Source organism: Mirounga leonina, unplaced genomic scaffold (assembly GCF_011800145.1).
Source record: "Mirounga leonina isolate KUSES-001 unplaced genomic scaffold, KU_Mleo_1.0 Mir_127, whole genome shotgun sequence".
Lineage (NCBI taxonomy): Eukaryota > Metazoa > Chordata > Mammalia > Carnivora > Phocidae > Mirounga > Mirounga leonina.
In genome coordinates, this window is record NW_023270316.1 from 50,833,615 (window position 1) to 50,847,556 (window position 13,942).

The 13,942-nt window shown below is 45.7% G+C and overlaps 1 protein-coding gene across 1 annotated transcript; it reads right to left on the bottom strand.

Moving 5' to 3' along the window:
* Positions 1-8,408: 8,408 nt before the first annotated feature.
* Positions 8,409-13,701, bottom strand: LOC118009681 (protocadherin-8-like). Its single transcript, XM_035003799.1, is given in 4 exon segments — positions 8,409-8,469; positions 8,567-8,629; positions 9,634-9,951; positions 9,953-13,701. Coding segments are annotated over 4 exon segments (1,875 nt in total). The 5' UTR covers positions 11,386-13,701.
* Between the last annotated feature and the right edge of the window lie 241 nt (positions 13,702-13,942).

Below are 13,942 nucleotides of genomic sequence, written 5' to 3' on the forward strand. Positions count from 1 at the left end.
GCAACCGTTACAAAAACATGTGAACCTGGTTTTAAGAAAAACAAATACATCTTATACTATGTTTATAAACTTGAGGGAAAGTTCTAGATTCTTGGCTTCTATAAACATTTCCCACAGAATTCACTTATAAAACAAATTACTCTAATGAAGTTGAAATATTATTCAACATAACCCAAAAGGTAGGTGTATATTTTATTTTTAAGGCATGTCTCATGTAAAACTGGGTACATTCTTGTTTGCTGCAGTCTCTCTGGGGGCTAGACCACCCATTCTGGAAAGCTGATGCTTAGAAAAGCATTCTGACTCTGAAGACACCAATGGACCTGGAAATCAATTTCCACAGCAGTGATTTTCTATGGGAGGCCAGTGACCAAAGGAGTTTAAAGTACTTACGAGCTTCTTGCCTGAGCATAGCTAAAGAATGAATTACTGGTCTTAAAAACTGCTGCATTATTTCGTGGGAGAGCTCAGGAGTACGAGTGGGTTGGTTTTATCACGAATATTGCTGCAAAACCTCTAAGGTTATAGGACTGAATATGAGGGCTATAAATTTGAGGTGCTAGCTAGAATAGCAGAAGAGCCTTCAGAAATTCCCCAGGCATGCAGAAAAGCTTGTACTATTGGGAATTCTTGTCTTGAGATATTTTTCAAATATTTTATAATAAATAATACAATGTGTCAATCCATTTTGAAATACTTACATGAACCAATAAAAGACTTACTGTCTTTGACCAGGGAAATGTAGAGTGTGGAGAAAAGAGAACACACAGTCCCCCTTATATGTGCTGAGCAAGGAGGGTAGGTCACTGGCTGCCCTCACCAGCCCCAGCCCATGGAGGTGGTCCTCTGGCCTGTCCCTTCTTCCAGATCAGTGCTGTTCACTAGAATGGTGATGATGGAATGTTTTACAGCTGCTCCGTCCAACACTGTAGCCACTAGCCATGTGTGGCTATTGAGCAACTGAGATGTGGCTAATGTAACCAAGGAACTGAATTTTCCATTGTATTGAATATTAATTCATTTAAATTTAAACACTTAAACATCCACATGTGGCTGGTGGCTATTGTGTTGGGAAGATAGTTCTTGCCCATTGGATCTTGATAAGCCAAGATGCTTCTCTTTGGGAAGACATTAGTATCCTGCACTTGCAGACTCAATTCTTCCCGTAGTCTGAACTAATTTTAGAGAGAAGAAGACACAATCCAGCTGCCTCCATCCCATCACCCAGCTTGGCTGGCCCCAGGATCTGGTCAGCCACAGACGAGACCCAGCTGCTCACATAGCCTGTGTGAGCCACTGCAATCTGGGTCCAATCCCTTCTTTTGCCCCTGGTCTTCTATCCCAATTTCTACCTAGCCTCCTGTTCAGGGCTGGAGCAGAGTTCTGCTGGGAACGCTAGTCCAGGGGACTAAGGCTTAAGACTCTCTCTAGCTCTTCCCACTGCTCCTCCCCTCACCTCCACCTCTGAATGAGCTACTATTATGAATGGGTTGAGGGGTACCTGGGTGGCTTAGTCAGCTAAGCCTCTGCCTTCAGCCCAGGTCATGATCCCAGGGTCCTGGGCCCCTCCCTTCTGCTCATACTCTCTCTCTCTCAAATAAACAAATAATCTTTAAAAAAAAAAAAAAATGAATGGGTTGTGTGATCAGGAGCACAACATGACCAGCCACCTCCATTTGATTTTCACTCATTATCAGAACCTGCCACCGCTCTACCCATGAAACACCCAGCAACCCCGTCAGATGTCAGGCTAGAGAAATGATTCTGGGATCATTTCACCCCAGTGCTGCTTGAACTTTCTCCTTCACCCAATGCTCTTTCCTCTTTCTCCCCATTGGGCCTATGGTTACAGTTGGAGTCCAGATTCTTTTTTTTTTTTAGGATTTATTTATTTGACAGAGAAAGAGTGTGTGGGAGGGGGAGGGGCAGAGGAAGAAGGAGACAAGCAGACTCCCCACTGAGCACAGAGCCTCATGTGGGGCTCGATCCCATGACCCTGAGATCATGCCCCGAGCCAAAATCAAGAGTTGGATGCTTAACCGACTGAACCACCCAGGCGCCCCCCATTGGGGTCCGGATTCTTAATGCAGCCTAAAGTTATTCAAAGTTAAATTGTGTTCCCAAATCCAAATCAAAACCTCAATGAGATACCACCTCACACCAGTCAGAATGGCTAAAATTAACAAGTCAGGAAATGACAGATGTTGGCGGGGATGCGGAGAAAGGGGAACACTCCTACACTGTTGGTGGGAATGCAAGCTGGTGCAGCCACTCTGGAAAACTGTATGGAGGTTCCTCAAAAAGTTGAAAATAGAGCTACCATATGATCCAGCAATTGCACTACTGGGAATTTACCCCAAAGATACAAAAGTAGGGATCCGAAGGGGTACATGCACCCCGATGTTTATAGCAGCAATGTCCACAATAGCCAAACTGTGGAAAGAGCCAAGATGTCCATCGACAGATGAATGGATAAAGAAGATGTGGTATATATATACAATGGAATATTATGCAGCCATCAAAAGGAATGAGATCTTGCCATTTGCAACGACGTGGATGGAACTGGAGGGTATTATGTTGAGTGAAATAAGTCAAAAAGAGAAAGACATGTATCATATGATCTCATTGATATGAGGAATTCTTAATCGCAGGAATCAAACTGAGGGTTGTTGGAGTGGGGGGTGGGGTGGGAGGGATGGGGTGACTGGGTGATAGACACTGGGGAGGGTATGTGCTCTGGTAAGCGCTGTGAATTGTGCAAGACTGTTGAATCTCAGATCTGTACCTCTGAAACAAATAATGCAATATATGTTAAGAAAAAAAAAAAGAAGAAGAAGAAGAAGGTAGCGGGAGGGGAAGAATGAAGTGGGGGAAATCGGAGGGGTAGACGAACCATGAGAGACGATGGACTCTGAAAAACAAACTGAGGGTTCTAGAGGGGAGGGGGGTGGGAAGATGGGTTAGCCTGGTGGTGGGTATTGAGGAGGGCACATTCTGCATGGAGCCCTGGGTGTTGTGCACAAACAATGAATCATGGAACACTTCATCTAAAACTAATGATGTAATGTATGGGGATGAACATAAGAATTAAAAAAAAAAAAATTCTCTAAATTGTGTTCCCAGTAGAATTGCAAACACCCAAACATCAATGTGCAGCTAGATCAAATATTTTATTTAAATTCACAAGTGATCCTAGAATATAAAATAGATGTTCATTTATTATTCTTGTGGCAAAAATGGCTACATCTAAGACTTTTTGGTAAAATATCCTGGATTATATAAAATCATCACATGCTCTGACATTGACTGTTGACATAATGTAGGGAAATGTCTATCAAAACCAGGAGGCTCATGTATGCAACTTGGTATAAATACTTGACAGAAACATAAATGTGTATATTCCCAAAATATAACTGTCCATATGAGTTGCAGCATTTCAGAATGAAGTGCCTCTTTCTGAATTATGTGAAGGTGATCCATCCACTGAAGGATGATTTAATTCATCATTCTGTCTGAGAAGGGGGGGGAGGTGACATTGCTGGCCTGTAGTTCTGAACTCTGTCATATACACTTGGCAGCCCTTCACTTTGGGATTCACAGACTTGAAAATAACATCCTTTGAGTTCTGAGTGTACCAGTTGGAAATTCATATTTCTCAGTTGGGAAATGTGAGGGTAAAGGATACTTGAAGAAAGTGCAATCCTGTGCCTATTTTCATGAAGCGATGAAAGAGTCTTGCTGTTTGAGATTCCTCGATTAATCTTTCAGGATTCTTAAGTGTTTTTCATTCTGAATGATCTGAAGCAACTTGGAAATAAAATGGAAGAGTGTAAAATATTTAAAAAGTCAGAATGCTATGTGGCAATATACTTAAAAATGCAAACAACATTCAGTTGTTCAGGGACTAGCTTTTTAGCTGTTTATTTTTTTTTCCTTCCTTTGGATTTTCTGCCAATGACTTGTACCTCCACCTGCTGGTGCATTGATGAAATGAAATGGAAATAAAATTCAAGCAACAAAATTAAATAATTTGCTGGAATCTCTGATATAGCTTTGGTGAGAGAAATGGTAAAAATTACAGTCTAAAATGAAATTTCTCAACAGATATTGGTAAGGATGCAGAGAAAGGGGAACCCTCTTGCACCGCTGGTGGGAATGCACACTGGTGCAGCCACTCGAGAACAGTATGGAGGTTGCTCAAAAAGTTCAAAATAGAACTACCCTACTATCCAGCAATTGTACTACTAGGTATTTACCCAAAGGATACAAACATACTGATTTAAGGGAATACATGCACCCCCAATGTTTATCGCAGCATTATCAACAATAGCCAAATTATGGAAACAGCCCAAATGTCCATCGACTAATGAATGGATAAAGATGGTGGTGTACATACACAATGGAATATTACTCAGCCAATAAAAAAAGAATGAAATCTTGCCATTTGCATGAAATGGATGGAGCTAGAGAGTATTATGCTAAACAAAATAAGTTACTCAGAGAAAGACAAATGCCATATGATTTCACTCATATGTAGAATTTAAGAAACAAAACAGATAAACACGGGGAAAAAAGAGAGAGAGAGAGCAAACCATAATGCAGACTCTTGACTAGAGAGAACAAACTGAGGGTTGCTGGAGGGGAGGTAGGCAAGGGGATAGGTTAAATGGGTGATGGGCATTAAGGAGGGCACTTGTGATGAGCACTGGATGTTGTATGTAAGTGATGGATCACTAAATCCTACGTGTGAAACTAATATTATACTGTATGTTAAGTAACTGGAATTTACATAAAAACTGGGAAGAAAAGTAAATACATAAATAAAATGAAGGTTCAGAAGAATATCAGTGTGTTTTTAATCCATTTATTCTCTGTGTTAACTATTAAAAGTGAGATGAAAAAATGATAAAAATAATTTCACTAAACTTCTTAATTCCAGCTATCAACATCTAATTCAATTATCTTGCCATCACCGATGTGTCATCCTTTCAATAATCCCACTAAAAGTTTTACAAGAAAATGCAGCAGAGAACTGGAGCATAAACCAAACCATAAATCAGAACATCTCATTTAAAGTCAAAGACCGAAACATCCTCAGGAATGTAAATTGGTCCTAAACCTTTAGAAGACCCATAAAATAAGCGTTTAAAAACCCACTGAAAATGCACTACAGCAGAACATTAAAAGCATGAACTCTGGAGCCAGACTTCTGGAATTGAAAACCCAGCTCAGCCCCTACAGCTGGGTGGTCTTGGTCAAAACCCTCTTAACAACTCTTGCTTCAGTTTCCCCTTCTGTGAGATGTGATTAAATGATAGTACCTACTTAATAACATTATTGTGAGGATTAAGTGAGCTAATATCTGTGGAGCACCTAGCACAGTTCTTGGTACATAGTAAGTGCTGTGTAAATACTTAATAAATAAAAAAATAAAATGTTGCCATTGAATATAGGTAAGAGGAAATGTTGTGATTATTATTACCACGTAACTATATCCCCCCAGATTGAATGCATCCCCTGGATCACCCTATTGCTTGCCATAGCAGCCCCCTGAGCTACCAACCAATTCAGAGAGCCTGCCCTATTATTATGAAGTTGAAACTGAGTTAAGACAAGAATAAGCTGGTCATTCTCTAAACAGAGAATAAACAGTAGGAGTCCCAGGAATTTGATCTCTTTTAGAAAAGGATAATATAACATTAAATGATCTGAAAAGATAAACTTACTGCAAAATCTTCAAGTTTTGAGATGACACTAAAATCTTCTAGAAAGTAATGCAGCACAATGGAACTTCTAAAAAACACCAGCACAATTTTACCCTAATCTAAAATGCAATATGATAAGAAATAGTCATACACTTGTGATGTATAAGCTGGCTGGGGACTACACCTTTCATCATTCATTTATTCAGTCATTCATTTTTTTAGTACATATTTGATGCTTGATGATTGAACAGGGAACAAATGATAAATACATAAAGTAATGTCAGACAGTGATAAATGATATGAGGGAAAATAAAACTGGAGGAAACAGCTTGAGGTATGGAAGGTATGGAAGATCTCTTTGAGAGGACAGACATTTGAACAAAGTCATAAATGAAGGCAGAAGCAGACAATATGGATATCTCAAAAAAAAGCATACCAAGCAGAAAGAACAGCAAGACCCCGAGGTCTGAGATGAAATATGTTTGGTTTATTCAAGAAACAGCAAGAGAGCCAATACAGTAATCTAAATTATCAAGGGGAAGAGTAATAAGAAATGATCTGGGAGAAGCAACGAGGGGCTTGCTTCTGGTTATATAGGTATATAGGTTATATAGATAATATAGGACTTTATGGGCCATGTGTGACTTATTTACAAACATGGCCCCAAAAGTCCCTAGTAATTTTTCAATGTAGAGGAGGGGTCTTTCGTCCCCTCCCTTTGAATCTGGGTAGGCTTAAGACTGCTCGGACCAGTAGAACTTGAATGACTGTACCATTTCTGAGTCTGGTTCATAAAAGAGGATATGCCTTCTGTCTTATTTAGTGGAACATTCATGCTTGCAACCCTGAGCCCCCACGTGACTTTCCTAAGGCTGCCATGCCTAAAAGGGCACATGTAGCCCCCACTTCCCACCCCTTAGTGAGCAATCCTAGACTTCGAATAATCCTAATTCACAAGCCAGACATGCATCTAACTAAGCCTTCCAGATGATTCCAGCCCCCAACCATTACATCTTCTCAGCTAAGGCTTCAAACACTTTGGAGCAGAAACAAGGCATCCCTGCTATGTCCTGTCCAAAATGACCCATGGAATCCATGGGCATAATAAAGTAGTTGTTTTAAACTGCTGCATTGTGAGTCACATTTTGTCACAAAAGGCAGCAGTAATTGGGACACCATGATGAGGATTTTTTTGGGATTTCATTTTAAGCGAGAACTCTTTAGAGAGTTGAATTATGTGACCTGATTTGGAAAACAGTCTGCAAGAGGGCAAGTATGGAAGCCGAGAGTCCCGTTGGGAGTTATCTAGGCAAGAGATGATAGTGTCTGGAGTAGGACAGCCGCAAAGAAGGTAGTGAGAAGAGCACTGATTGGGAACTATTTTCAAAGTAAATCCAATCAGATTTGCTGATGGACTGGAAGTTGAGTGTGGAAAGACATAAATCAAGAATGACCCAGGGATTTGGCCATGGCAGCAACTGAGTGAATAAAGTTGTCATTTACTGAGATACAAACATTAGAGAAAGAATAGGTTTGTAGAATAGAAATCAAGAGTTCAGTTTTGAACATGTAGCATGTCTATTAGATACCCAAATGAAGATGTTGAGTAGGCAACTGGAAATATTAATTTGGAACTCAGGAGACAGGCCAGTTCTGCAGTGCTGTATCCAACTGTAAGGGTCTAATTTTAGGAAAGATATTTACAAACTAGAGGATATTCAGAAAGGGACCAGGATGCAGATGCTTCTAGAAGTCATCTTGTTTAAAAAAAAAAAAAATGTTGAAGGAACTAAACACAGATTGGACAAAAATATCCATAAAGTGAAGAGATATTTGAATCACTAGGACATACCATCAGGACTCATCTTTGAGAGTAAGGTATCTTCTTTGAGGGACCAAAGATCTAGTGCCCACTTTCATGGAAACTAACACAAAGCTCCCATAATTGATTTTCCCCACAGAACTAGACACCATTACCGAGATTTCGACCTAAAACAAAACTCCCAAACATTATAGGAGGCTAGGTTGAATAGCGTGATGTTGTGTGGGTGCAAGATTCTCGAAACAAAGCACAGCCAAACAAAACCACATATTCATATGCTCCCAGCAAATGACATCCTAGTCTATAAAAATTTTACCTATTCATATGCTATCCGCTTCTGAAATCCTCACGAATGGGAAGTTCTCCTTAGTGCTTGCGGTACAAAATTATTTTTGTATTACTAACCACAATATTCTGATTTTTTAGTGTTTTAATCTTTTTTGCATTAATAGAGGCAGCTTAATAGGTGATTAAGAGGAGGAAATCTATAGCTGGAATTACTGGGCTAAGATCTTAACTCCTATACTTGGGCAAGTTATTTAAACTCTGTGCCTTGGTCTCCTACCTCCTTGGATTTCTTACAGGGAATAAATAAGTCAGTAAGTGTACCGTATTTAAAATATGTAGAACCAGCTAAATAAGAAGGGGTCCCAAAAAACTGTTAGCTCTGTCCAGCAGCACTCAGCATACTCCCCTCTACGAATGCCCATTTGAGATCACTTGTTTAGTTTTTTAAAATTCAGTCAGCCATCCAGAATGATGATGATTTTGTGGGGAAGAGCTTCAAAGTCGCAGCTCTGAACTTACCCTCTCGCTTTGTAATCACTGGAAAAGATGCTTTCTTGAAGCCCGCGCTCTACTGATGTCAGAACTGGTATCATTCAATTCACTCTCTCCTCTTCTGTTATCTTCACACTAAATTCATCTGGATTTGAATGTGTCCTGGAAGTGAAAAGGACAGACTCACTTTGTTATCCATAAAAATGTACAAAACATCAAACACATTGCTTAGAGAGAACGATTCATACTCTGAAATTACCTTGAACTCGCAGATTTATCCTCTCCACACAGGGATGGGGAATGGAGGGAACTAGCCTGAATCCTATTTAAAAAGAGGGGTGAGAGTAGCAGTTAATATTTCACACTCAGATATCAAAACTGACGGAACAGGCACAATATCCCTCATGGGGAGTGCTTCATGAAGACAGCATTTAAACCCTGAGGGATGGAGATGTTCCAACTGGACCCACAAGGAAGTTACCAGGGGCAAAACCAGCCAAAACAGACCTGGGCCTCCATGAACACATGACAATCATGCCTCCTTCTGCCTTCATCTGGGAAGAAATTTTCCTCTCAAATAAAAAATAAATAAGTCCTGAAAAATTAGTCCTTTGAAGTCCCAAACCTGAGCAGGCGCTGAATTTTCATAACGCTCTCGGCACGAAAATCTACTAAAAGTTAATGAGGACACTAAGACTGCCAGGGTGATCTACCTGGGCCGGCAGGATCCCGCTCCTCTCCCCAAGCAAGGCGCACAAGAACACCCCACTATCCCCGGACTGGGAAATCTCCGCAGCCTCACCCTCCTGGGCCTCTGCCTAAAAGGAAAGGGGCAGTGCCTTCGGGAAGAACCTCAGCTGGAAGCCCTCGGAGGCAGCCCCCACCGCTCTGCGACTTGGGCCAGCCTGGCCACTTGTCGCGTGGGACCAGCTCGGGCTATGCTCACAAAGCGTCTTCCTTCGAGTCCTAGCCCCGCCTTGGCTGGAACAAGTCACGGTGGCAATGGCCACCAGCAGAAGGCCGCAGCCACTGGCCAAACCCCCCAACAACACGACCGGGAAGCCAGGCTGCCGCCCTGCTCCCTGCACTGTGCGCCGCCAGGAGGGTCCCCCTCTGCTCCCTCCTTTGGCAGCGACCGAGGCGGCGGCGGCGGCAACAGCACCAGCACCAGCACCACTTTTCCGCCAGGTGGCGCCGAGTCCGTCGGCGCTAGGAGCAAAGCGGTGGTACAGGCCAGGGCCGGCGGGCCTCGGTCCAGCACCACGACGACCGCCGTCAGCTGGCCGGTGAGCTGTGGGGACAGGTGGCGCTGAAGAGACAGCTCACCCGTCGGCGAAGTCGCTGCGGAGAAGTGTGTAAGTTAGCTCGGCGTTGGGGCCTTCGTCCGCAGTCGGATCACCATGCAGCCCAGGGCGCGCCCTGGGCAGAGGCAGCTGGGCTGAGCCACTGAAGAGTGGCAGTATGACCAGCCGAGGTGCGTGGTCGTTCTGGTCCTCCACATGCTGCCACACCACGTCCCGGCGCCCGGGCGACGGAGAGCCGCCATCGAGTGCTTCCGGCCCCAGCGGCAGCTCGGCCAGTTCACCGCCGTCAAAGCACCGTCGTGCGCTCAGCTCCCCAGTGGTGGGGTCCACCGAGACGTAGGGCGCGACCCACTTCAGCCTGCAGCAGCCGGCAGGTGACCTGGCCGTTGCGGCCCGGGTCGGGGTCCCGGGCGGCCACCGTGGCCAAGTAGGCGCCGGGCGGGTTGTTCTCACGCACCGACACCTCGTAGACCGGCCGTGTGAAGACTGGCGCGTTGTCGTTCTCGTCACTCACGCGCACCGTGTAGGGCCTCACGGTGCGTAGCGGGGGCGCGCCGCGGTCCTCGGCCACCAGCGTCAGGTTGTACTCGGCGATGCGCTCGCGGTCCAGCGACGCCGCGGTCACCACCAGGTAGCTGCCCGCGTAGGCCGGCTGCAGCCGGAAGTGCTCGTGCCCGTAGAGGGCGCAGCGCACCTGCCCGTTGGCGCCCGAGTCTCTGTCCGAGGTGCTGACCAGCGCCACCAGGCTCTCGCGCGCCGCCCCCTCTGGCACCAGAGACACGGCGCCGGCCTCAGGTGTCCCGGGCCCGGTCGGCGAGGTCGCGTCCGCACCCCCGAGAGCGGCGGCGGCGGCTGCGGCGGCGAAGGGAGAGGCGGCAGGTGCGCCCGGGGCGGCCAGCGGGGTGATGGTGATGTCCGGAGCGTTGTCATTGACGTCGCGGATGCGCACGATGACCTTGCAGGTGGAGGCCCGGGGCCCTGGACCGCGGTCCTGGGCCCGCACGTCCAGCTCATAGGTGTCCTGGCGCTCGTAGTCCACCGGTCCTGCCAGGGTGAGGCGGCCCGAGCGCGGGTCCAGGCGGAAGAGGCGGCGCGCCTCGGGCGGGGTGCGGGCCCCGAAGGCGAACACCACGTCGCCGTTGGGGCCCTCGTCGGGGTCGGCCGCGTCCAGGTCGAGCAGCAGCGAGCCCACGGGAGCGTCCTCCGCCAGCTCCACTTCGGCCACGGCGCCCTGCGGGAAGGCCGGGCTGTGGTCGTTGGCGTCCAGCACTCGCACGCTGAGGGCGGCCGTGGCGGAGCGCGGCGGACGGCCGCCGTCCTGGGCCACCAGCTCCAGGCTGTAGGCGGCCTGGCTCTCGCGGTCCAGCTCCTGTAGCAGCACCAGGTCCGCGCACTGGGCGCCGTCCGCGCGCGTCTGCAGTTCCACGCGGAAGGGGCTGTGAGGCTCGGCCAGGCGCACGCTCTGCAGCCCGTTGGCCCCCACGTCCTCGTCCACAGGCACCTCCAAGGGGATGCGCGTGCCCACGGCTGCGCCCTCGGACACCTCCACGGGGATCTGGGCCCGTGGGAAGCGCGGCGCATGGTCGTTGATGTCCCTCACCTCCACCTCTACGTGCACCAGCCGGAACTGCTCCTGCGAGAAGCTGACCACGTCGAAGGCCAGCACACACTGTGGTGCCTGGCCATGCAGCTACTCGTGGTCCAAGCCCGCGTCCCTAACAGTCAGCTGCCCGTCGCCCTTGCACACCCCGAACAGTGAGCTATTGAACTTCATCAGGCAGAACTGGCGTGGTACCTCGAACTGGTAATCACACAGGACACGGCCAGACAGAACACCGATATCGGTGCCGTGGGCTTCCTCTCATAGGTGTGGAAATTGACAGTTTGGGTGCAAAACCCTGACACCAGCTGCAGCCACAGAACTTGCAAGAATTCCAGTCTGGCCCAGCATAACGTGTCAGCGGGAAATCTGAGCCTCCAGCAAGACATCTTTGTTCCTCAAAGAGAAAAAAGCCAATCAGAGGCTCTGCGCCCAGACTTCCAGCCTCTCATGCTCTCCTGAGTAGGCAATCAGGAGACACTTGCCCTCTAAATACATCTGATCACTAAACCCTCTCTGCTGTGTGATGGCTTTTCTGTGCTCCAGGCCTAAGCTTGCTTCTTCTGAACCCTATCGAAGAGGTTACATAGAGAAAAATGTGCAAATAAGCATCCATCTGGGCCAGTCTGCAGAGTCTCTGGGTCTTGGGTCACGTTGTTCCCCTAAAAAGTTCACGGAAGACCCTGGAGAGATGAACAAGAGCCAGAGCAGTGCAGGGGGTCATTAAGATCCCTATAGATCTTATAAGAATGAGTCCCCCCTTGCTTTTCCACTGTGCTTGTTTTCCACTTGGATGGTAGGAGCAGGGAATCTGCAGCCTCTGTGTCCCTTCCTAAACACATTTACATATTCCTCAGAGAGAGATACAATTACTCTTCTCTGCCATTTTTAAACCAACGCTTATATGCATCTTTTGCCACCCACAGTTATCCATCTATGTTGGGGTATCATTTACTGTATTGAAAGATTCTGGGGGAACAGCTTCCCCAGAGTCAGGCAGTGTCTAATCAGGGAAGAACTGTTTTCCAAAGTAATCATTTCTAAATAGCTCTTCTGTAGCAAAGAAACCATTAATGATGAAATTTCAGCCCCTTCATCTCCTTTTATGTCAGTAATTACTTATATGTGAGGAATTAGTGTCAGGGAGGTTTGTCTACTGCAAACCACTGTAAGGGATAGTTAAGTGTAGGAAAAAGATTTAGGGAAATATGCTGCAGTCAGTCTTGCTAGAAAATTGCTATACACCATTTATTTTTAAAAAGCCCTTGGCTGAAGAAAACCATGGGTGGCCTGATAGGCTGAAGGCTAAAGAAACATTAAACCATCTGTCTAAAGCACAAGAAATAGTCTTGTGTTAAGTTCTCTTTATGTGTGAAATGTTCTAAATGCTAAATGGTCCACATGTTAATGATGACATTGTTCCTCATGTCATGGAGTCATCATCAGTGCAGGGTTCTTTAACTAGTCATCTTGAATAAAATCAGTGAGCAGACTGAGTTATTAATATGCCCCAGCTATTCTTGGCTCCTCCATGATCTGTAATGTTATTGATTCCTGCAGGGACATGTCAGTAAATGACTATTTTTGCTTTCACTCTTAGGAGGGAGTTGCATCTATTTTAGCACCAGGATTTATGAATCCAGTTCTGAAACTGAGCTACCTTTGATGAGATAATTAATTTGCAGGGTTTTAATTCAGTGGAGCATTCAGCAATGACTCTAATTATAAGTACCAATAACTCAACGTCAGAGAAGTTTGCAGTAGGAAGCATGAATTGATTTGGGTTGGGTACTCTGAGATCCTAAAAGGAGAAAGTGCTTTATATTGTTTACTTTAGATTTGTCATTTTGCCTGATGAGGCATCAGTCTAAGGGAGGGAACAACTCTACTACAGTTTAGCTGGACCAGATTCCTTTGAAGCCTGTATCCTCACTGGCATAAAGACAGTTAGCTTTCTTCCTGTGAAGTGGCTATCCTAAAGAAGGACCTGGTTATTCAGCCTCTGGGTCTCAAGGAAAACAAGAGGATCTGACCCTTCCAACTTCTTAATTCCTAGTTGCCCCTTGACTGAAGCGTGAAAACTGATTCAGCTGATGCCTTTTAAAAGGCACATGCTTCCATACACATTAGCCAGGAGAGGGACCCATTTAACCATAGTCTGAGTCTCATTTCTTCCTCTTCTCCCGTATCTGGAGCAATCCTGGCCAGGCTTGGCTTCTGCCAGTCTTCAGCATTATTGTTGCTATTCATGACGAACAAAACTGCTCAGCATCCTGAAAATGAAGAATAGTCATGACTCTCTACAGAACATCAAAAGATCCAGATAAAATATGAAAAAGGCAAGCAATCAAACACATTACCTCTACAATGCTAAACATCTGGACGCTTATGTTTGGAAACATCCAGCTATGATGTTTAAATGCTTGATTGCATTTTTCCTCCAGCTATTTGGCAGCAAGTAGACCATCTACGATAAGGAATATGCTATATTGCTAGTGATTCATTATTAACATTAGCATTGTTTTCCTAGTAAACAACCACCTTATTAAACGCTGCTTTATGAATGAAGGACAGCTGGAGTTTCAGGAAAGAGACATTTTCTGAGGCAAAAATCAGTTCTGTGCCAGTAGAATGACAAGCTGAATAATATAGAAACTGTATGATCTGTCCCCCTGGGGACGTGTCATCAGGAAACTGTGTTTACAGCCCTGAGCTGCTGGTGCTTTCATGT